This window comes from Cetorhinus maximus, chromosome 8 (genome assembly GCF_964194155.1).
Source record: "Cetorhinus maximus chromosome 8, sCetMax3.hap1.1, whole genome shotgun sequence".
Lineage (NCBI taxonomy): Eukaryota > Metazoa > Chordata > Chondrichthyes > Lamniformes > Cetorhinidae > Cetorhinus > Cetorhinus maximus.
The window spans coordinates 146,896,964-146,923,096 of NC_135886.1; the positions used below are offsets into that span (position 1 = coordinate 146,896,964).

Consider the following 26,133-nt stretch of genomic DNA (forward strand, 5'->3'; position numbering starts at 1 on the left):
ATGATGTGACAGATGATGTGTACCAGGCAGATTAAATCCACGAGGGAAACTTGATCGTGCGTTCACAACTGTTTTGCAATTTGTATTTTATTTCGAGATGCATGCCCTGAATTCAGAAATAATAAGACTACCACGACTTCAGAGGTTTTTTAGAAAACTAAATTAAACATTTATTCACAAAAGGAAAGATTTTAAGCACATACATAGGTCTACAAATTACTACAATAATAACTCCTAATACCCCTAATTAATCTGGCTCCCAGTTACACCTCCGTTAAGACAACAGGAAAAATAAATAGATTTAAACAGACCCAGGCAAAGCAACACAATACCCTGGACAGTGAGATTCAAAGTGAGTTTTCTGAGCTTCGGTTCCTGTAGACAGCAACTTGATGCACAGAGGCTGGAGGCGTTTCACACTTGTTAGATCTTAGAATGCCTTCTCCTCTGACACATAACCTCATCTCCTTTATACATGTTTCTCCTTTTTTAATGTAAATTCCATTGTTCCAATATGTCTTTGGAACTTTACCTTTCTCATAATATAAATCTTTTCATAGTGTTCATATTATCAGTAACCTTTGGAAAAATAAACACACTGTTTGGTTTAGCTTCTTCTAGCTAGATGTAACATCCTACCATCTCTTTGAAATTCAAACTACCCTAATTTATCTAAAAATGCAAGTTCTCCTCACACCTCACATACAAAAACCTCAGCCATGTTTACTTATTTAGCATTTCAAACCCAGCTTCTTGTTGATGACTCAAAGCCTCCAGACCAGCTGTCTCCAATTCAGTTAAATCCCTCCCCCACACACACACACACACACACACACACAGAGAAACTATCCAAACCCCACTATTGACCTTCCTTTACAATAAATCACAATAATATACTGAGAATTATTATATTTTCATGACACCTGAACAATAGGAGCTAATCTGGAAATATCCTAAAAGTTGACACCTTGCTCTCTTTGAAGAGACATTAGCTACCCCTGTGGCTGCAGAGATCAAATTCAAAGAGAATTATACAATGGCCATCTACATTTCCTAAGCTAGGCCTGGCCAACGGAGACTACGAGTCTGATAGGACAAAGGGCCCTGCAACCTCCTTCGAAATTCTTAATGATTGAAACACTTATAATCTCAAGAATCCAGACAAAGGAATAGACATCCTTTGTCAAAGCCACAATGACTCCCCCCATCTGGAAGACCCTGTTATACTATCTTGCTGCGCTGCCATTTAGTCTGCCTTTTCCCATCTAGCCTGCAGCAGCTCAGAACAAGAACTCGGTCTAAGTAAATGCCTGGCGCCTATCTACAATGTTCCTATTGGAACTTCTGTACCAGCGCCTACAAGACTAATTGACCTCTATGTGCCTATCGCATCATGGAAGTCATCTCTAATGGAAAAGTGAAATTTCCGGCATCAGTCTTCAAACTAAAGTATTTGACTTTGATTCTGGACTCACATGAAACAATAATTCTTTATTCTGTGGTCTTTGCCCTGTTAATCTTCCTTTCTCTATCCCTTTTTTATTGTATGAGTGAAAAAGGAGGCTATTATGAAGTTATTGAGCAAAATGATGATCCTCGAAGGAAGGGAAGGGTGTGAGACTTTGTTGTTTCCTGCAGTTCAAATATCACAATGACTTAACAGTTTAATCCACCAGATATATCTGTTATAATAGGTATGAATATTAATGTTAGAAATTGTTGGTTGGTTCAATTTAATCAGCAAATAATGGATGTCATTCAATCATTCATTTTCCACAGAATTTTTCAAGGAGCTGATAGAAAATGCAGAGAAATCCTTGAATGATATGTTTGTACGGACTTATGGTCAACTATACATGCAAAACTCGGAGGTATTCCAGGACCTATTTAAGGAGATGAAGAGGTACTATGTGGTTGGAAATCTAAATCTGGAGGACATGCTGAGTGACTTCTGGGCTCGTCTCCTGGAGCGGATGTTTCAGTTGGTGAACCCTCAGAATCATTTCACTGAAGAATATCTGGAATGTGTTAGCAAATATACAGAGCAGCTGAAGCCATTTGGAGACGTACCGCGTAAGCTGAAGCTTCAGGTGACGAGAGCATTTATTGCTGCTCGAACCTTTGCACAAGGTCTCGATGTCGCACAAGATGTAGTGAGCAAAGTCTCCACAGTAAGTAAAGAGAACTTGTTGCTATGACCAAGCTGTACAGTGTCCCTTATCCATTGCTGTGCTTATAGTACTGTCTGTGAAATGACTGATAACTCTCCTTTTCCCTAAAGGGAAGCTACTTTTGGGACAGTGATGGTAACTTGAATTTTCGCTTTTACATTAAACATCAGAAACCAGATTGAGCCATTCATTTTTTAAGAGCATAAGAACTAGGAGCGGGAGTAGGCAATTCAGCCCCTCGAGCCTGCCCCGCCATTCAATACGATTATGGCTGATCACATTTCGGCGTCAACTCCAATTTTCCGCCCTCTCCCCATAACCTTTCAACCCGTTACTAATTAAAAATCTGTCCATCTCCTTAGATTTATTCAATGTCCCGGCATCCACTGCACTCTGAGGTAGTGAATTCCACAGATTCACGACCCTTTGAGAAAAATAATTCCTCCTCATCTCTGATTTAAATCTACCACCCCTTAGCCTAAAACTATGGCCTCTCATTGTAGAATGCCTCACAAGGGGAACCATCTGCTCCACATCTACTTTGTCTTTCCCCTTTAGCATCTTATATACCTCAATTAGATGTCCCCTCATCCTTCTAAACTCTAGCGAGTATAGGCCTAAACTGCTCAATCCCTCCTCATAAGACAAGCCCTGCATCTCTGGAATCAATCTAATGAACCTCCTCTGAACCACCTCCAATGCAATTACATCCTTCCTCAAGTAAGGGGACCAAAACTGTGCACAGTACTCCAGGTGCGGTCTCACCAATGCCTTGTACAGTTGCAACAACATTTCCCTATTTTTATACTCTATTCCTTTAGCAATAAATGCCAAAATTCCATTTGCCTTCCTCATTACCTGCTGTGCATACCAGCATTCAGCGATTCATGCACAAGGACACCCAGATCCCTCTGTACTGAAGCATCCTGAAGCTTCTCTCCATTTAAATAATAAGTTGCCTTTTTATTCTTCTGACCAAAATAGATCACCTCACACTTATCCACGTTAAACTCCATCTGCCAAATTTTGGCCCATTCACCTAACCTGTCCATATCCATTTGTAAATTTCTTATTTCTTCATTGCAACTTACTTTCCCACCTATTTTGGTGTCATCTGTAAATTTAGCTATAGTACCTTCTATCCCTGAATCCAAGTCATTAATATAGATTGTAAATAGTTGGGGCCCAAGGATCGAACCCTGTGGCACCCCACTAGTTACAGCTTGCCATCCAGAAAAAGACCCATTTATCCCGACTCTCTGCTTTCTGTCTGAATGTTGCGGAAATAAAAAACAATTAGGTTTCTTTATTTAAGGGTTTGTCAATAGCTATTTACAGATGTGTTATGACCCTAGACCAGACCCCCCCCAAAGTTTTTGGTAAGGTCTAGTTAGGGACCAATGACGTTTAATTTAAAATAAATTAAGTTTGAGATTCAAGACACTTGCTCAGAGAATAAAGCCATAAGATTCCACAGGTGTTGAATAAACAAAAATAAACTTTACGATACAAGATCAACGCAGAGACTATTCAAAAGCTAAAATCATTTACAATATCTATCTTATACCCTAATATTCAGCGTTAATATGAGGTACAAGTGAATTAACAGGCAAACGGTGGTCAAACACATCACACTATACAATGAATGCGACCAAAACAGATTCCATAGATTTCTCAGCAACCCACATAGATATCAGTAAACACTGTGAGTCAATCTCATTGAAACTCTGCTTCCTTCATGAGGGACTGCAAACTTTTCACTTTCAAAGATCAATTCTCTGAATTGCCCACAAAGCCACTCCAACCTGGACTGCCTCAATGACTTGGTATAGGCCCGAGGGGCTGAAAGGCCTACTTCTGCTCCTATTTTGTATGTTTGTATGACTGCATACCTCCCAGGATTTCAGTCTTATTTCCCGAAATTCTATTCGCCTGGATTTCCAAGTCTGCACTCCAGCCTCTACTTACTGGGGCAAATTCAGCTCTTTAATAGCTGGCTAGCTTCACTGGGCTGGCATTGCCCCTGGATTTCACCAAGTTCCAATCCTCCTCGTATACACAAAACTATAAAGGACTCCAAGGGCTTCTTCTTTTCAGCACGGAGCCAGTGACCTTCTGCCACCTTCTCAGCTCCCCAGGGTTCTCCTGAGCTCAAATTGCACAGACCCAGCTAACTTTTGCTGCCTGGAGCATGCTAACAGCAGCACCTTTTCTGGTATGGCTTTTCCCCCTGCTACAGAACACTCACTTCCCAGCAAACACACAAAAATCGAAACCTTAGAACTGTCTTAAGCTGCACCCATCTCTATGATGATGTAGTCTTCCAGGGCTCACTAAATGCTTTTAAATTAATTGTAGCCCTAACTCCCAAAATAAAACAACTCTGGGCTGCATTTCCTTGCAAGCAGTGTAGACACCTTGTCTCCAGTTCTCCAGCTAAGAAAGCCCACCTGCTGTTTTATGAATGTTGCCTTTCTAGTTGATAACCCCCTAAGGAATCATGGCCCCAACCTTTTAAGTGTAATAACCTTCAAGCTGGTATCATCACTGGATTAGTATTCCAGAGACCTAGGGTAATGCCCTGGGGACCCGGGTTCGAATCCCACCACGGCAGATGGTGACATTTGAATTTAATAAAAGTCTGGAATTAAAGGCCTGATGATGACCATGAAACCATTGCTGATTGTCAGAAAAACCTATCTGGTTCATTAATGTCCTTTACGGAAGGAAATCTGCCATCCTTACCTGGTCTGGCCTACATGTGACTCCGGACCCACAGCAATTTGGTTGGTTTTAAATCCCCTCTGGACAAGGGCAATTAGGGATGGGCAATAAATGCTGGCCTAGCCAGCGAAGCCCACAACCTATCAACGAATATTTTTAAAAAGTCTTTACCAAGGAGGTAGATGCTACCCAGGCCATGGTGACAGACAAGGAAGCTCTTTGTCACTAAAAGGGTTCAAAATTGATAAGGAGGAAGTGTTGAATAGACTGTCGGTACTTAAAGTTGACAAGGCACAGGGACCAGATGAGATCCTTCCAAGCATATTGAAGGAAGAGAGAGTAGAAATTGCAGGGGCGCTGGCCATAATCTTTTCAGTCTTTTCTAGACTCAGGGTTGGTGCCAGAGGACTGGAGAATTGCAAACATTATGCCCTTGTTCAAAAAAGGCTCTAAGGATAAGCCCAGCAATTACAGACCAGTCAGTTTAACTTCAGTGATGGGCAAGATTCTAGAAACAATTCGGGATAGAATTAGCAGTCACATGTGAAAATATGGGTTGATAAGGAAAAGCCAGATGGAAATCTAATTTGCTGGAGTTTTTTGAAGAGGTAACAGAAAAGGGCAATAAGGGTAATGCTGTTGATGTGGTGTACATGGACTTTGAAAAGGCATTTGACACAGTACCACACAACCGACTTGTGAGAAAAGTTATTGCTCATGGAATAAAAGGGACAGTAGCAACCTGGATACAAAATTGGCTGAAAAATAGGAAGCAGAGAGTAATGGGTCAGTGGATTTTTTTTGGGCTGGTGGAAGGTTTGTAGTAGAGTTCCCCAGGGGTCAGTAATGGGACCCTTGCTTTTCCTTATATATATTAATGATCTAGATCTTGGTGTGCAGGGGTCAATTTCAAAGATTGTGGATGATACTAAGCTTGGGAGTGTTGTGAACTGCGAGGAGGACGGTGTGGAACTTCGAGAGGACATAGACAAGTTGGTGAAGTGGGCAGATAGGTGGCAGATGAAGTTCAATGTGGAGAAGTGTGAGGTGATGCATTTTGGTAGGAAGAACATGGACAGAATATAAAATAAGGGGGTGAAATTTTGAAGTGGGTGCAGAAGCAGAAAGACTTGGGCGGTAATTGGCTGGGTTGGATTTGTCCTGCTTTTTGTGTACAGGACATATCTGGGCAATTTTCCACATTGTCGGGTAGATGCTAGTGTTGTAACTGTACTGGAACAGCTTGGCTAGGGGCGCGGCAAGTTCTGGAGCACAAGCCTTCAGTACTATTGCCGGAATATTGTCAAGCCCCATAGCCTTTGCAGTATCCAGTGCCTTCAGTCATTTCATGATATAACGTGGAGTGAATCGAATTGGCTGAAGGCTGGCATCTGTGATGCTGGAGAGGCTGAGATCTATCGTCCACTTGGCACTTCTGGCTGTAAATGGTTGCAAATGCTTCAGCTTCTCTCTTGTGCTGAAGTGCCAGGCTCCCCCCTCTCGGAGGATGGGGATATATGTGGAGCAGCCTCCTTCTTACAGCTGTTTAACTGTACACCACCATTCATGACTGGGTATATATCGCCGTTCCTTCACTGTCGCTGGGTCAAAATCCTGGAACTCCCTAACAGCACTGTGGGTGTACCTACACCACATGGACTGCAGCGGTTCAAGAAGGCTGCTCACCACCACCTTCTCAAGGGCGACCAGGGATGGGCAATAAATGCTGGCCCAGCCAGCGAAGCCCACATCCCGGGAATACATTTTTAAAAAACCTGCAGCAGACCCAGTCTAGCAGCTATGTACTTTAGTACTCGGCCAGCTCTATTTGCAGTGGTGCTGCTGATCAACTCTTGGTGCTTGACATTGAAGTCCCCCATGCAGAGTACTTTCTGTGCCCTTTCCAAACTCGGTGCTTCTTCCAAATGGTGTTCAACATGGAGGAGTACTGATTCATCAGCTGAGGGGGGGATGTTAGGTCATAATCAGCAGGAGGTTTCCTTGCCCATGTTTGACCAAATGCTATGAGATTTCATGTGGTCTGGAGTCGATGTTGAGACTCACAGGGCTACTCCCTCCCGACTGTTTACCACTGTGCCTCCACTTCTGCTGGGCCTGTCCTGTTTTTGGGACGGGACTTTCCCAGGGATGGTGATGGTGGTGTCTGGGACATTATAAGCTATGATTTCGTGAGTATGACTATGTCAGGCTGTTACTGGACTAGTCACATGAACAGCTCAGTATACCCTTTCTTAAATATCGAGACCAAAACTGTGCTTGTATTCCAGTTGCAGTCTCAACAAAGCCCTGTACAATTGTAACAAGACTTCCTTACTTTTGTACTCCAATCCCCTTGCAATAAAGGCTAATTGCTTGATGTACCTACATGCTTTGTGCGACCCAAGTTACTCTGAAGGTTAACATTTGTAAGCTTCAAGCCTTTTAAAAAGTATTCTGCTTTTCTATTCTTACTACCAAAGTGAATAACTTCCCTGCATAATACTCCAACTGCCATCTTGTTGCCCATTCACTTAACCTGTTGTGTCTCTTTGCAGCCTCTCTGTGTCCTCCTAACTTAGCCTTGTATCATAAGCAAACTTAGATGCATTACTCTCTGTCTTTTTCACCTCAGTCGTTAATATAGATTATAAATAGCTGAAGCCCCAGCACTGACCCTTGCAGCACTCCACTAATTACAGCATGCCAACTTGAAAATGCCCTGTTTATTCCTACATTTTTCTTCCTGTCTGTTTACCAATCCTCAATCCATGCTGATATATTACCTCCAACTCAATGAGCTCTTATCTTGCATATCAGCCTTTTGTGTGGCACCTTATTGAATGCTTTATGGAAGTCCATGTATGCTACATCTACTGATGCCTCTTTATCTACCCTACTGGTTTCATCCTCAAAAAAGACATTTTTAAAGCCATGTTAATTTGCTCTAATCATGCTGTGCCTTTCTAAGTGCATTGTTAAGACTTTCTTAATAATAGATTCCTGCATTTTATGGATAACTATCTGGCCTATAGTTCTCTGTTTTCCTCCATCCTTGTATAGCAGTGTTACATTTGCTAACTTCCAGTCTGCTGCCACCATTGTAGAATTGAGGGAATTTTGGAAAATCGTAGTCAGTGTTTCCACTATCTCTGCAGTTATCTTAGAACCCTGGGATATAGGCCCTCGGGATTTGTCAGATGTTAGTCTCTTAAGTTTCTCCAGTACTTTTTGTCTGCTGATAATAATTACCTTGCGTTCTCACTCTTATTACTGTCTTTTTCTGGTATATAAATTGTGTCTTTGACTGTGAAGACAGGCACAAAATACCATTCATCTATTTGGCTGCCTCTGCTGCCTCCCTTCCTTGCCCTTGCCCACAAACCCAAACTTCTAACAGTGCCTCCTACTCTCACCCTGTGCTCCTGTCCTAACTCCCCCTCCCCTCCAACCAAGTGCCTTGCGACTTTCCAAATTACTAGGTTGGTTGGAGCTGTTTTGATGCTGTACCAGACCCCCAAATTTTGGTACGATCTGGTTAGGGACCAGTAACTTTTTATCTAAAATGGACAGAGTTTGAGATCCCAGGTATTTACTAAGAGAGAGCATGAAAAGAGGCTGGCAGTGAATATAAAAGGGAATCTCAAAGTCTTCTAGAAGCATGTAAATAATAAAAAGGTGGTAAAATAAAGAGTAGCGCTGAATAAGGACCAAAAAGGGGATTTGCATGTGCAGGCAGAAGAAATAGCAGAGGTGTTGAATGAATACTTTGCACCTGTCTTTACAAAGGAAGAACTTGCTACCCAGGCCAAGATGAGAGAGGAGGTAACTGGTACACTAGAAGAACTTACAATTGAGAGGAAGGAGGTGTTTGAAAGGCTATCTTTACTTAAAATAGATAAGGTACTAGGAGTGGATGAGATGCATCCAAGTGTACTGAGGGAAGTGAGAGTGGAAATTTCAGAGGCACAAGTGATAATCTTCCAGTCTTCCTTAGATATTGGGGAGGTGCCAGAGGACTGGAGAATTGCGAATGTTACACCTCTGTTCAAAAAGGGGTGCAAGGTTAAAGCCGGCAACTATAGACCAGTCAGTTTGACCTCAGTGGTAGGGAAACTTCTGGAAACTATAGTATGGGATAAAATCAATAATCACTTAGACAAGTGCAGGATAATTAAGGAAAGCCAGCATGGATTCATTAAGGGGAAAATCATGTTTAACTAATTTGCTGGAGTTTTTTGAGGTGGTAACAGAGAAGGTTGATACAGGAAATGCTGTTAATGTGGTGTATATGGATTTTCAAAAGGCATTTGATACAGTGCCACCCAACAGACTTGTGAGCAAAATTCTAGGTAATGGAATAAAAGGGAAAGTGGGCACTTGGATAAGAAATTGGCTGAGTGACAGGAAACGGAGAGTTGTGATAAATGGCTGTTTCACAGATTGAAGGAAGGTTTGTAGTGGAGTTCCTCAGGGGTCAGTGTTGGGACCCTTGCTCTTCCCGATATGTATTAGTGACCTAGACTGTGGTGTGCAGGGCATGATTTCAAAATTTGCAGATGATATGAAGATTGGAAGTATTGTCAACTGTGATAGGGATAGTGTTCAACGTCAAAAGGACATAGACATGTTGGTGGATTGGGCAGACAAGTGGTAGATGAAGTTCAAAGCACAGAAATGTGAGGTGATTCATTTTGACAGTAAAGATACGGTGAGACAGTACAAAATAAAGGGAGAACATCTAAAGGAAGGGCAGGAACAGAGGGACCTCGGTGTATACATACATAGGTCATTGAAGATGGAAGGGTATGTTGAGAGAGGCAGTCAATAAAGCACATTGTATTTTAGGCTGTATTAAAGGGCATTGAGTACAAGAGTAAGGAGGTCATGTTGACCTTGTATAATACACTAGTTAGGCCTCATCTAGAAACATAGGAAATAGGAGCAGGAGTAGGTCGTTCGGCTCTTCGAGCCTGCTCCACCATTCAATATGATCATGGCTGATCCTCTATCTCAATGCCATACTCTCGCTCTCTCTCCATAACCCTTGACGCCTTTAGAATCTAGAAACCTTATCTATTTCTTTCTTAAATATATTCAGTGACTTGGCCTCCACAACCCTCAGTGGTAGAGAATTCCACAGATTCACCTGCTTCTGCGTGAAGAAGTTTCTCCTCATCTTAGTTCTAAATGGCCTACCCCATATCCTGAGATTGTGACCCCTTGTTCTAGACCCCCAGCCAGAGGAAATAACGTCCCTGCATCCAGTTTGTCCAGCCCTGTCAGAATTTTATACATTTCAATGAGGTCCCCTCTCATTCTTCTAAACTCCAATGAATACAGGCCTAGCCAGCCCAGTCTCTCCTCATACGACAATCCTGCCATCCCAGGAATCAGTCTGGTTAACCTTCGCTGCACTCCCTCTATGGCAAGTATATCCTTTCTGAGGTAAGGAGACCAAAACTGCACACAATACTCCAGGTGTGGTCTCATCAAGGCCCTGTACACCTGCAGTAAGACATCCTTGCTCCTGTACTCAAGTCCTCTCCCAATGAAGTCCAACATACCATTTGTCTTCTTAACTGCTTGCTGCACCTACATGCTTGCTTTCAGTGATTGGTATACAAGGACACCCAGGTCCCTTTGTACATCAACATTTCCCAATCTATCGCCATTTAAATAATACTCTGCCATTCTGTTTTTCTACTAAAGTGAATAACTTCACACTTATCCATGTTATTGCATCTGCCATGTATTTGCCCACTCACTCAACCTGTCTAAATCGCCTTGAAGCCTCTTAATACCCTCCTCATCACTCACATTCCCACTAAGTTTGATGTCTTCAGCAAACTTGGAAATATTACATTTGATTCCCTCATCCAAATCATTGATAGATATATTGTGAATGGCTGGGGCCCAAGCACTGATCCCTGTGGTACCCCACTAGTCCCGGCCTGTTTATTCCTGCTCTCTGTTTCCTGTCAGCAATTCTCAATCCATGCCAATATATTACCCCCAATCCCATGTGCTTTAATTTTACACACTAACATCTTATGTGGAACTATATCAAAAGCTTTCTGAAAATCGAAATACGCCACATCCACTGGTTCTCCCTTATCTATTCTGCTGGTTATGTCCTCATAGAACTCCAGTAGGTTTGTCAAACATGATTTCCCTTTCATAAATCCATGTTGACTTTGTCTAATCCCGTTGATATTTTCTAAGTGCCCTGTTATCACTTCCTTTATAATAGACTCTAGCATTTTCCCTACTACTGAGGTTAGGCTAACTGGTCTGTTATTCCTTCTCTCCTTTTTTTAAATAGTGGGGTTACATTTGCCATCCACCAATCTGCTGAGACTGTTCCAGAATCTACAAAATTTTGGTTGATGACAACCAACGCATCTGCTATTTCCATGGCCACTTCCTTCAGTACCCTGGGATGTAGATTCTCAGGCTCCGGGGATTTATTGGCTTTCAGTCCCATTAATTTATCCAGCACTGTTATTTTAGTAGTACTAATTTCCTTCAATTAACCCTTCTCACTAGACCCTGAGTTCCCTAGCATTTCTGGGAAGTTATTTGTGCCTTCCTCCATGAATTCAGAACTAAAGTAGTTGTTTAATTGCTCTGCCATTTCCTTGATCTCTATTATAAATTTTCCCATTTCAGACTGTAAGTGACCTGCATTTCTTACATACATATAGAAGCTTTTGCAGTCCACTTTTATGTTCCTTGCAAGTTTACCCTCATACTCTATTTTTCCCCTCTTAATCAATCTCTTGGTCCTCCTTTGCTCAATTCTAAACTGTCCCCAATCTTCAGGCTTGTTACTTTTTCTACCAACTTTATATGTCTCCTCTTTGGATCTAATACTATCCTTAATTTATTTTGCCAGCCATGGTTGGGCCACTTTTCCTGTTGTGTTTTTGCCAGAAAGGAATATATAACTGTTGCAATGCATACATTAGTTCCTTAAATATTCGCCATTGCCTATCCACCATCATGTCTTTTAATGAAGTTCCCCAATCTATTTTAGCCAACTCACGCCTTATACCTTCGTAGTTTCCTTTGTTTAGATGTAGGACCCCAGTTTCAGATTGGATTACTTCACTTTCCAACCCAAGGAAGAATTCCATCATGTTATGGTCACTGTTTCCTAAAGGACCCCGCACAAGATTAGAATTAACCCCTTCTCATTACACAAAACCAAATCTAGGATTGCCTATTCCCTTGTTGGTTCCTCGACGTACTGGTCTAACAAAAACCATATCGTACACACTCCAGGAATTCATTTGCCACAGTATTATTGCTAATTTGGTTTGCCCAGTGTATATGTAGATTGAAGGCACCCATGATTTCTGTCGCAACTTTGTTACATGCATCTCTAATTTCCTGTTTAATAGTGTCCTCCACCTTACCAGTACTGTTTCGAGGCCTATAGACAACTCCCACTAATGTTTTCCGCCCCTTGATGCTTCTTAGCTTCACCCAGACTGATTCTACATCTAGATTTTCTGAGCCAATATCCTGTCTCACTATTGCACTGATTTCACCCTTAACTAATATTATCACCCCACCTCTACTTCATTTTTGCCTGTCTTTCCTAAATATCGAATATCCTTGGATATTCAGTTCCCAGTCTTGGTCACCCTGCAGCCATGTCACCGTAATCGCAATCACACCGTACCCGTTTACATCTATTTGTGCTATAAATTCATCTACTTTATTGTGAATGCTCTGTACATTCAGATGTAGTGCCTTTAGACTTTTTGACCACTCACTTAATTTTTACACGTTTTTTTGTACTATAGCCCTATTTGCTGCTAGCCCTTGTTTCCTCTGACTTCCGCTTTTTACTTTTCTGTCTTTCATTTTTTTCTTTGTTTGCCTCTCTTGTGTCTCCCCACTCAGGCTCCCATCCCCCTTCCACTGTAGTCTAAACACCTCCTCCACAGTACTAGTGAATACCCCTGAGAGGATATTGGTCCCAGTCCTGCTGGGGTGCAACCCATCCAGCTTGTACAGGTCCCATCTTCCCCCGAATTGGTCCCAAAGCCTCAGAAATCTAAATCCCTCCCTCCTACACCATCTCTCCAGCCACGAATCCATCTGGTCTATTCTCCCATTCCTGATCTCGCTAGCATGTGGCACTGGGAGTAATCCTGAGATGAGGTCCTGCTTTTTAATTTATTTCCTAGCTCCCTATATTCTGCTTGCATGACCTCATCCCTCTTTTTACCTATGTCATTGGTACCGATATGGATCACAACCTCTGGCTGTTCACCCTCCCCCATCAGCACGTCCTGCAGCCGCTCAGTGACATCCTTGACCCTGGCACCAGGGAGGCAACATCCTGGTGTCTCGTCTGCAGCTGTAGAAACGTCTGTCTGTTCCCCTTACGATAGAATCCCCTGTCACTATTACTGTCCCTCTTTTTTTTCTCCCCTCCCTGTGCACTCGCGGTGCCACAGACTTGGCTCTTGCTGCATTCCCCTGAGAAACCATCTCCCCCGGCAGTATCCAAAGCGGAAAATCTGTTAGAGAGGGAGATGGACCCAGGGGACTCCTGCACTATCTGCCTAGTGTCTTTACTCTGTCTGGCAGTCCCCCATTCCCTTTCTGCCTGTGCACTCTTTACCTGTGATGTGAGCACCTCACTGTACGTGATGCTCCTGATCCGAAAAACGCATTTCAAGTAGCTGCAGCTGGAGACACTCCCTGCACACGTGGTCACCATGGACACTGGAAGTGTCCCTGACTCCCCACATAGCACAAGAGAAGCATTCCATGTGACCAAGCTGCCCTGCCATGACTTACCCTTAAGTTACTCCCTTTACTTTTACTTCCCTTAACTTAGAGAATATTAAGGACAGTCAAAATACTCCCCAAGTCCTACTTACCAAGACCACTGCTCTTCTTTCTGAGGAAAGGTAGAAAATGAAAGGATCACCTCCTCCCTCTTCACCAAACTCGCTCACTCACTCACCTCTAACTGAAGCACTCAAATGCAGCCCAAGTCAGCACTCAGTGCAGACAAGGCAGCACTGTAGATGGCCTGATTTTATCCTCCCTGAATGTAGCTTCTGAAAACCCATTTAAGCTAGTTATCTAATTAACTAGTTGCAAACAGAGCTTGAATGAGCCCTGTTTTAAAGCTGGACTAAAACTCACCTTCTCCCAACCCAAAGAATAACTTTTAGTTAATTGTTTAATTAAAGAAAGACTAGACTAGATAGAAATGAACCCTTAATTAACCCTTAAAACTCCCTCACTCACCAAACTCTAACTGAAGTACTTAAATGCAGCCCAAGACAGCACTCAGTGCACTCTGGAGTACTGCGATCAGTTCTGAGTGCCATATTTGAGGAAGAATGTGATGGCATTGGAGAGAATACAGGGGAGATTCACAAGAATGATTCCCGGGATGATGAACTGTAGCTTTGAGGATAGATTGGAGAGGAGACTTGGTAGAGGTATTCAAGATCCGGAGGGGTATGGGCAGAGTAAATAGTAAGAAACTGTTCCCACTCAAGAGAACATCAAGAACTAGAGGGCACAGATTCAAAATAAATGGCAAAAAGAGTAAATATGATGTGGGGGAAAAAATTTTCACCCAGAGGGTGGTTGGAGTCCGGAACAAACTTCCTGAAAGGGCGGTGGAGGCAGGTTCGATCAAGATATTCAAGAGGGGATTGGATTGTTACCTGAAAAGAGAGAATGTGCAAGGATACGAGGATAAGGCAGGGGAGTGGGACTAGGTGGAATGCTCTTTCAGAGAGCCAATGCAGACTCGATGGGCTGAATGGCCTCCTGCACTGTAAAGATTCTGTGATAGAATAAAGCCACAAGATTCCATGGTCTTTGACCAAGCAAAATAATTACTATACAAAGTCAGAAAAGTAAAACAATTTCTACTCTAACGTTAGGAATTACCATGAGGTAAATATGAAATTACAGGCAAACTGCGGTTGATCATCCAACATTGCACAATAAATGGCAGATGCAACCAAGTGAGACCCCACAGATTTCTCAGCAACCCACCCAGATGTCAGTATCCACAGTGCATTTCACAATCTCAGTAAAACTCTGTCTCCCTCATGAGGGATTTCCAGTCTTCAACTTTGAATATCTAACCTCTGAATTCCCTCCAAAAGTCGCTCCAACTTGGACCGCCTCAATGATTGTTCACTTCCAAGGGTTTTGATCTCGGCTTCCAGGACTACATTCCCCTGGAATTCCAAGTTTGCACACCAGCACCAATTCACAGACACAACTTCAGCTCTTAGGCCACGCTTAGCAGAACACCACTGCTCCAAAGGGTTACCTTTGCCCCAAAGCCCGCAGCAGGGAGTCACCAACCTTTCACTGCTTTTTCACTCTCCAGGCCTTCTCCCGAGCCCTCACTACTTGAAGTCTGCCAACCGCAGCACTTTTACTGCTTGCGGCTTCTTCCCCTACTCCTGACCTCCCCCCCCCGGCCCCCCCTCTCTCTCTCTTTCGCTCTTTATGTCTCTCTATGTCTCTCTCTCTCAATCTCTTGGGCCTCTCCCTGTTCCCTCTTCCTGAGTTCCCACTCTGGGTTCCCTCTACCTCTCTGGGATCTCTCCCTGCCCTCTGTCTCAGGACTCCTCCAGGTTATGGTGCCCCACTCCTGGGTCCCATGATCAGGTTTTCACGCTGTTTTGACCCCAGACAGGCGCACTGGGCACTTGTCCCTGGCCTGAAGATCTCTAAAATGCTGGACTGCGCACGCACAATCCAGTCCCAATCCATGCGTGTGTAGAAATGCCTGGGTCATACTGGGATTTGTAATTCCCGGTCCCCACTCGGGAATCAGGTAAATCAAGATTCTTAACGGGGCAGAGGGAAGAAGAATATGCCTCGACCTCCAAAGATGTTTTGAAAAAGTACTGCATGAGACTCTTACAAACTTGGTATTAGGGTATGCAAAAGCAAAACATTGCAGAGGCTGGGAATCTGATATAAAAACAGAAAATACTGGAAATACTCAGCAGCTCAGAGAGCATCTGTGGGGAGAGTAACAAAGTTAACCTTTCAGGTCGTGTTGACCTTTCATCAGAGCAGGCAACTACCTTTCAATCCTTTTTGGATATGAGATTCATGCACAAGGGCACCTGGTTCTCTCTGTATTTTTTATTTGAAAAAATATACTTTATTCATAAAATATCTTCAACCACATTCCAAACCATTTCAAAATCACCATTACAAAAGTACAATCAGGTTCAACTTTTACAACATGTATCACAAGGTGCATCAGTACAAACAATGAATATTACAATCATTTGCAGACATTTGCAGACATTCATTTTGAGCGGTCCAGCCCGAGGAGCTCTACACAGTTCCCAGTCCCTCGTTGCCCTATGGCAGAAAGGTCTTAGGCAGCGACCCTTCATTCTGCAGTCTTTCTCCATTTGAATGATTTGCTTTCCTATTCTTCCTGCCAAAGTGGACAACCTCATATTTTTCCACATTATACTCCATCTGTCAATTTTTTGCCCACTCACATAACCTATCTGTATCCTTTTGTAGACACTTTGTGTCCTTACCTTTCCTACCTACAGTATCGTTAGCAGATTTTGTGACAATACAGTCGGTCCCTTCACCCAAGTCATTAATATGGATCGTAAATAGTTCAGATCCCAGCACTGATCCCTGTTGCACTCCACTAGTTACAATTTGCCATCCTGAAAATTATCCATTTATCCTGGATGTCTGTTTCCTGTTAGTTAGCCAGTTCTCTATCCATGCTAATATATCATGCCCAACACCATCTTATCTTGTGTAGTAACCTTTTATGTGACTCATTATCGAGTGCCTTTTGGAAATCTAAATACACTACATCAACTGGTTCCCCTTTATCCACCCTCAAAGAACTCTGACAAATTTATTAAACATGATTTCCCTTTTACAAAACCATGTTGACTCTGCGTATTGTGTTATGATTTTCTAAATGCCTGCTACGGCCTCTTTAATAATGGATTCTAGTATTTTCTTAATGACAGGCGTTAGGCTAACTGACCTATAGTTTACTACTTCTCTCTGTTCCCCCCCCACCTTTTCTTGAACAGATGTGTTACATTTGTGGTTTTCTAATCCACTGGGACCTTTCCAGAATCTAGGAAGTTTTGGAAGATTACAGTCAATGCAACTACTATTACTGCAGCCACTTTTTTTAAGACACTGGAATGCAGACTGTCAGGTCCAGGCAACTTGTCAGCCTCAAGTCTCATCAGTGTTCTCATTACTCCTTCTCTTGTGATAGTGATTGTTTTAAATTCCTCTCGCCCTTTTGTCTCTTGGGTTTCTACTATTCTTGGGATGTTTGTTGTGTCTTCTACTTTGAAGATGGATACAAAATACTTGTTCAAAGTTTCTGACATCTCCTTATTTGCCATTATTAATTCCCCAGTCTCTCTCTCTAAGGGACCAATGCTCACTTTAGCTGCTTTTTTTTTATATACTTGTAGACACTTTTACTATCTGCTTTTGTATTTTTTGCTTGTTTTCTCTCATAGTCTAATTTCTCCCTTTTATTATTTCTTTAATCATCCTTTGCTGGCTCCTAAAACTTTCCCAGTCTACTGGTATACCACAAATCTTCATAGCATTGTATGCCTTTTCTTTCAATTTGATACCAACTTCCTTAGTTCACCACGGGTGGTACATCCTTCTCATGTCGCCTTTCTTCCTCAATGTAATATATCTTTGTTGAGAGTTGTGAAATAGCGCTTTAAATGTCTGCAACTGCTTCTCTTCTATCTTACCTTTTAACCTATTTTCTCAGTGCACTTCAGCCAACTCTGTCTTCATATCCTTGTAATTACCTTTAAGTTTAAGACACCAGTTATGGCCCCACATTTCTCACTCTCAAACTGAATGTGAAATTCTATCATATTTACTCTTACCTGGAGGATCCTTTACTATGAAGTATTTAATTAATCCTACCTCATTACATATTACCAGCTCCAAAATAGCCTGTTCCCTGGTAGGTTCAAGAATCCATTGTGCTAAGAAACTGTCCTGAATACACTGTATGAACTCATCCTCCCTTTACCAATTTGATCAGCGGATGTGAAGATTAAGGATTACTGCCGTACCTATAACAGAATTGTTACAGTGCAGAGGGAGGCTATTCAGCTAATCATGTCTGCACCGGCTTTCCAAATGAGCAATTCATTTAGTGTCATTCTCCTGCCTTCTCTCTGTAACCCTGCACGTTCTTCCTTTTTAGATAACAGTCTAATTCCCTTTTGAATGCTTTGATTGAACCTGCCTCCACCACACTCTCAGGCAAAGCATTCCAGACCTTAACCACTCACTGCATGAAAAAGTTTCTCATATTGCTTTTGCTTCTTCTACCAATTACTTTAAATGTGTGCCTTCTCGTTCTCGATCCTTTCATGAGTGGGAACAGTTTCTCCCTATCTACACTGTCCAGACTCCTCATGATTTTGAATACCTCTATCAAGTTTCCTCTCAGCCTTCTCTTCTCCAAGGAAAACAAACCCAACTTCTCCAATCTTTCTTCATAACTGAAGTTCCTCATTCTTGAAACCATTCTTGTGAATCTTCTCTGCACTTTCTTCAATGCTTCACATCTTTCCTAAAACACAGCATCCACAACTAGACGCCATACTCCAGCTGAGGCTGAACTAGTGTCTTATACAAGTTCAACATAACCTCCTTGTTCTTGTGCTTTATGCCCCTATTAATAGAGTCAAGGATACTATATAATTTATTAACCCTCTGTCAACCTGTCCTGCCACCTTCAATGATGCATATATACATCTAGGTCCCTCTGCTCCTGCATCCCTTTAGAGTTGTACCCTTTATTTTATGTTGTATCCCCATATTCTTCCCACCAAAATGAATCAATTTGCATTTTTCTGCAATGATCTTTATTTGCCACCTGTCTGCCCATTCCACCAACTTGCCCATGTCCTTTTGAAGTTCTACACTAATCCCTCATAGTTCACCATGCTTCCAAGTTTCATAACAAATGCAAACTTTCAAATTGTGCCCTGTACACCAAGGTCTGGGTCATTAATATATATCAGGAAAAGCAGGGGTCCCAACACTGACCCGTGGAGAACCCCACTACAAAGGCTCCTCCAGCCCCAAAAACATCCATTAACCACTACTCTGTTTCCTGTCGCTCATCCAATTCTGTATCCATGTTGTTATGACCGGGTTGGGAGAAGTGCGCAATTGACCTAGCCCCACTACTCCACAGATCGCAATATTAGTTTAAATCTTTAATTCACTCACTAGAATGGCCAATTGTTTCACTACTGGCACCCAGAATAAAAGAGATTTTAATCAGGCTTTTTTCAATAAACTCAGAATGATTGATTTATTATAAAACAAAAACATTTTTTAACAAGTTGCAAGAACTGGTTAACACACAATTGTAACCTGGAAGTATAACTTCCCCTTTAAAGAAATTCCCCAGTACACGAACACATACACATACACACACAACCAAAGGACAAACAAGTCGAGTCTCTGCAGAGATGGGCAGTTGGAAAGAAACTGTATAAAAAAAGATCAAGTTTGCAGGGTTTCAAAGCTGTCAATCTAGTGCTCCCTCGTATGAAGACTGATTGCTGGTCGCCAGCTGATTAGGATGTTCTTTCCAAAGGAGCCACAGTGTGGATAAAAGTAGGGCCAGATCAATCCTCCTTTTCTCAGCTTTTCAGGTTTCCAAATGCAGACAAGTTATACACAGATGAGGATTCTCTGGCTGTAGGTTGATCACCACACGCACTATTTCAGGCAAGGCAGGGAGAGAGCCAGTTAGGGAAGCCTTCCTTCTCAACTTATTCCCCAAAAGACTGAATCCAAAAACAATAGGTTCAAAACATAAAGCTTGTCATTGTCATGTGATTTCCAGTAGATACTAGCCTTCACCTTTACCAGTTTTATCCCCATCAAAAGAATTGCAGCTCAAAGCAAACAAACAGCTCTTGCCCCTCAAGTACCATGCTGGTCAGGTGATTTCTTGGAAAAGGTCTGCTTGTTGACAGTTCCAAGGTGAACTTATGCCCTTTTTAAAAAAAACTCCAGGTCAGCATCCAGATGTCCAGATAATGCAATGTCTTTCCATATTTTAAAAGAAAAATATAATTTTGAAAGATATGATTTCAACAGTGCTGCTACTGTCCCTTTTATTTCATGAGCTATAACTTTGCTCACAAATCCATGTACACCACATCAACAGCATTGGTCTCATCACTGTCCCTGTTGCCTCTTCAAAAAACTGCAGCAAGTGAGCTAAACATGATTTCCCCTTAAGAAATCCATTCTGGCTTTTCTTAATTGCATTTCTCTGTGTGACTATTAATTCTGTCCTGAATTATTGTTTTTAGAAGTTTCCCCACCACCGAAGTTAAACTGACTGGCCTGCAGTTGGGTTTATCTTTACAACCTTTTTTGAACAAGGGTGTGATGTTTGCAATTCTCCAGTTCTCTGGCCCTCCTGAGTCTAAGGAAGACTGAAAGATTATGGCCAGTGTCTCTGCAATTTCCACTCTCACTCTCTCACTTCCCTCAGTATCCTTGGATGCATCCCATCTGATCCTGGTGTCTTATCAACTTAAAGTACAGATAGCCTATCCAATACCTCCTTATTTCTGAATTACCTCCTCTTTCACCATGGCCTGGGTAGCATCTTCTTCCTTGTTAAATACAGGTGCAAAGTATTCATTTAATAGCTATGCACTATGCCTCCATGCTTAAATCCCTTTTTGGTCCCTAATTGGCCCTATTCCTCCTTTCACTACCCTTTTATAATTTATATTCCTAAAAAAGACTTTGGGATTTTCTTTTATGTTGGCTGCCAGTTTTCATACTCCCTCTTTGCTTCTCTATTATGCTTTTTCACCTTGTTACGATTATTGGTCAGACCCTGGGATGTGCGGGCATATCCAGCAAGCGCCTTCATTTTGTGTTATGATCCTTGGCCAGTCCCCGGGACATGGAGACTGGCCAGTTCTTTTCAGTTCCATTTCTTGTTCCAGTTCAAGCTTCATTTGCAACTGAAACTCTTTCGAGTTATCAACAGTCACAGATTGCAACTCTTTCGAGTACAATCACAGTTCTTGGTTTTTCCGGGAGTGGGACATGATCCCACAACCCTCTGATTCAAAGGCGAGGGTGCTATGAACTGAGCCACAGCTGGCAACTGAAGTCTTACTACCTCAAGCTGTGACACATTAGTTTCAGGTGTCCCCTCCACCAACTTTAAATGCCGGGTAAGTGCTTTAATCATATCAGCCTTACATAATTCCACATTTATTCCTACCTGCACTTCATCTACTAACTCTCTCAGTTGAAATTTAGTCAGAGATTTCAAATACTCCAAAGTCACATTTTCTACTCCAAGAAATGTCTTAGCAATTACCAAAGCCATTTGCAGTCCAACCACTTAAAGACCCCTCAGCACAAAACCCCTGAGTTCAGTGTTCTTCTTGTACTTGTATCCCTTGGATTCACAAGCTCCAGTGCAATCAAGGAATTTTAATAAATCCCGCAAAGAGCCCCAAAGAACACAGCAGATGTTAATTACTGAGCAAACCAAATCACAGAGGGAATCTTGACTTATGGGCCATACCCTTTGTTGTGGGATTTCTCAATTACACTTCTTGGGGTCTATTAATTTGCTGAGGGCTTCCTGTCGAATTAGTGTGGCCTAGAGAGAACAGGAGAAAGCCACGAGTCCCCGGCTGGAGGCGAAGACACAGTTGATTTTATTATCTTTGCAACGAGAAATATGGACTACACCAGAGTCACACCTAACAAATACAAAATGTACCCAGTTTTTATAGTAAGACAGCTTCATTCATTGCTATGGCTAACAATACAGTGGAGATAGTAAACAATACGCGGAGATTGCTTCCCATTTCATATTAACTATTGTACACAGTCAAGTTCATGTTACAATGCAGCTGGAGGTAAACTCATAAGTATTGATAGCCTGTTAATGATTGGAGGTAAACTCCAATGAATATTGATAATCTACTATTGTCTACTTACAGACATCCATCTCTCTTTAACTGCCCTCCCGTAACAAGGTTACGAGTGTTCACAATGCCCAGACGATTCCGATTATTTTAAACACACAAAATACACATACAACCCACATCAACGTCTGTCCTTATCTTACACAGATTTACATTATTAACTAGCTCAGCCTTAAGATTGGACGGGCAGCGTTAACAATTACATTAATCACCTCCTTAATGGCCTTAATAGGCTGTTTAAATATCAGCGGGTGCGCAGCCAACTCCAGTGCGCGCCTGCCAAATGAAACATCACAAGACAGCGCAATGACGTCGGGACGCACGCCCGATGTCATCGCACATCATTTTACACATCGGCGTGTGGAGCCCACCCCCGCACACCGACTAAAAAATCCTGCCCTAAAAGTAGAAGTTTTATTAACAAGAAGAAAAGAAAACTTAAGCACACAAAATTACAGTTGCACAGTTAAAATTAGTCTTAAAAAACATCCCCCCAAAAGAGCCCCTTGTAAATGTTTAACTATAAAAAAACCCAGTAACATTACCCAAGGCAAACTGCTGTAGCTTTAATAAAGGAATACCACACAACCACTTAAACTCTCTTCCACTCTGCTGTGGAAATCCAAGACTTCAGAACAAGGCTGATTTTTGCAGCCCAAGACTTTTCTGGCTTGACTGGATGGCTGATTAAAACTGCATCTTCTCCTATGGCTGTTTCCAAAAGATCCTCCTCACACAGCCAACTGCCAACAGCCCCCTTAAGCTTTGTGCTCACATCTCTTTGAAATTTAAATCCTTCCCAATATAAAATCTTTCATGTTTTTATTTTGTCGCTGCTTTTGGGTCAATAAACTGTAATATATGCTTGAGGTGAAGGAACCCTTAGGAGGAAGTGACCATAATATGATAGAATTTACCCTGCAATTTGAGAGGAAAAAGTTGGAATCAGATGTAACGGTATTACAGTTGAATAAAGGCAACTATAGAGGCACGAGGGAGGAGCTGGCCAGAATTGACTGGGAGATGAGCCTAGCAGGAAAGACAGTGGAACAGCAATGGCAGGAGTTTCTGGGAGTAATTTGGGAGACACAGCAAAAATTCATCCCTAGGAAGAAGAAGCATACTAAAGGGAGGACGAGGCAACCATGGCTGACAAGGGAAGTCAGGGACAGCACAAAAGCTAAAGACAAAGCATACAATGCAGCGAAGAGCAGTGGGAAACCAGGGGATTGGGAAACCTACAAAGACCAACAGAGGATAACTAAAAAAGAAATAAGGAAGGAGAAGATTAAATATGAGGGTAAACTAGCCAGTAATATAAAAGAAGATTGCAAGAGTTTTTTTAGATATATAAAGGGTAAGAGAGAGACAAAAGTGGACATTGGGCCGCTGGAAAATGACGCTGGAGAAGTAGTAGTGGGGAACAAAGAAATGGCAGAGGAACTGAATAGGTACTTTGCGTCAGTCTTCACAGTGGAAGACACGAGTGACATCCCCAAAGTTCAAGAGAGTCGGGGGGCAGAGGTGAGTATGGTGGCCATTACCAAGGAGAAGGTGCTAGGAAAACTGAAAGGTCTGAAGGTGGATAAATCACCTGGACCAGATGGATTACATCCCAGAGTTCTGAAGGAGATAGCTGAAGAGATAGTGGAGGCGTTAGTGGTGATCTTTCAGGAATCACTTGAGTCAGGGATGGTCCCAGAGGACTGGAAAATCGCTAACGTAACCCCCCTGTTTAATAAGGGAGTGAGGCAAAAGACGGGAAATTACAGGCCGATTGGCCTGACCTCAGTCGTTGGTAAGATTTTAGAGTCCATTATTAAGGATGAGATTTCAGAATACTTGGAAGTGCATGGTAAAATCGGGCAAAGTCAGCATGGTTTCATCAAAGGGAGGTCATGTCTGACAAATCTGTTAGAATTCTTTGAGGAGGTAACGAGAAGGTTAGACAAAAGAGAGCCAATGGATGTTATCTACTTGGACTTCCAGAAGGCCTTTGACAAGGTGCCGCACAGGAGTTTAGAAGGATGAGGGGGGATCTGATTGAAACTTACAGAATACTGAAAGGCCTGGATAGAGTGGACGTGGGGAAGATGTTTCCATTAGTAGGAGAGACTAGGACCCGAGGGCACAGCCTCAGAGTAAAGGGAAGACCTTTTAGAACAGAGATGAGGAGAAACTTCTTTAGCCAGAGAGTGGTGAATCTATGGAATTCATTGCCACAGAAGGCTGTGGAGGCCAGGTCATTGAGTGTATTTGAGACCGAGATAGACAGGTTCTTGATTGGTAAGGGGATCAAAGGTTACAGGGAGAAGGCGGGAGAATGGGGTTGAGAAACTTATCAGCCATGATTGAATGGAGGAGCAGACTCAATGGGCCGAATGGCCTAATTTCTGCTCCTATGTCTTATGCTCTTATATATTTAAAGAAGCTCCGACTGTCTGTTTTTATATTAACTGCTAGTTTACTCTCAAAGTTTATTTTCTCCCTCTTTATTATTTTTTGGACATCTTTTATTGGTTTTTGAAACTTTCCCAATACCCTGGCTTACCGCTATTCTTTGCCACATTGTATGTTTTTTCTTTCAATTTGATACTATCCTTAACTTCCTTGGTACACCAGGGTTAGTTTATCCCCTTCCTTCTATCTCACTGGGATATATGCTTTTTGTGAGTCATGAACTATTTTCTTAAACATCTGCCTTTGTTCACCAACTGTCTTTTCTGCTAAACTCCTTTTCCAGTCCACTCCAGCCAACTCTGCCTTCATTCCATTGTAATTACCCTTATTTAAGTTTAGCACAGTTGTTTACGAACCAAGTTTCTCACTCTCAAACTGAATGCTAAATTCTATCATGTTATGGTCACTGTTTCCTAGGGGATCTTTTACTCTGAGATCATTTATTAAATGTGCCTCATTAAACATTACCAAAGCCAAAATAGCCTGATCCCTGGTTGGATCCACAACATATTGTTCTTGGAAACTGTCCCGAATACACTGAGTTCTTGCTCGTGGTTACCTCTGGCAATTTGGTTTTCCCAATCTACATGAAGATTAAAATCACCCATGATAAATGCACTGCCTTTTTTACATGCCCCCATTATCTCCTGATTTATTCTCTGTCCTACAGTATAGCTACTGTTAGGTGGCCTATAGACTACTCCCACCATTGCCTTCTTCCCCTTGTTATTTCTTACCTCCACCCATATGGATTCTACATCTTCCAATCCAATATCATTTCTTGCTATCGTACTTATTCCATCCCGTACTAACAAAGCTACCCCACCACCCTTTTGTTCCTGTCTGTCCTTTAGAAAAGTCACATACCCCTGAATATTTAGTTCCCAGCTTTGATCTCCTTGTAACCACGTCTCCATAATGGCTATAAGATCATACCCATTAACCTTTATTTGTGCTGTTAATTCATTTATTTTGTTCCGAATACTACGTGGATTTAAGTAAAGATCCATTAATTTTGCCTTTTTACCATTTTTTTCCCCTTTTAACCCTATTTGCTGCTTTTTTTAAATGTTTGTACACTCCGTCCCTTCCTGTCACACTCTGGCTATCATTACCTAAATAGCCACCCTGCAATGCTGCCATATCCTTTTGCTTTGTTAGCCACGTATCCTTTTGCCACCCTTTTACTATTTATATGCCTATAGAAGACTTTGGGATTCCCCTTTATGTTGGCTGCCAGTCTTTTCTTGTAATCCCTCTTCACTTCTCTAATATGCTTTTTCACCTCCCCTCTGAACCTTCTGTATTTCCCTTGGTTTTCAATTGTATTTTCTACCTGACACCTGTCATAAGCACACTCTTTCATCTTTATCTTAATTTCTGTCTCCTTCTTCATCCAGGGAGCTCTGGATTTGTGTGCCCTACCTTTCCCTTTTGATGGAATATAACTTGACTGTGCCCAAACCAACTCTTTTTTGAAGGTAGCCCATTGTTCAGTTACAGTATTTCCCGCCAATCTTTGGTTCCAGTCTATTTGGCCCAGCTCTGTTCTTGGGACAGAGGTGGGAATCTGTGTGTGGAGCCAGAAGAAATGGGAGAGATACTAAATGAATACTTCTCATCAGTATTCACCAAAGAGAAGGACGTAGCGATCGATTTGTCTAGGGAAGAGTGTGTAGATAGCCTGGATCATATTGAGATCAAAAAAGAGGAGGTGTTAGGCGTCTTGAAGAATA

General features: G+C 42.1%; 1 protein-coding gene across 1 annotated transcript in view; it reads left to right on the plus strand.

Moving 5' to 3' along the window:
- The window catches only part of LOC144684024 (glypican-6-like), a 245,264-nt gene that overhangs the window by 154,066 nt on the left and 65,065 nt on the right, over positions 1-26,133 (plus strand). Inside the window, exon 3 of the mRNA XM_078547731.1 lies at positions 1,780-2,171. Within this exon, the coding sequence (XP_078403857.1) occupies positions 1,780-2,171 (392 nt within the window). The remainder of the gene's footprint in view (positions 1-1,779; positions 2,172-26,133) is intronic.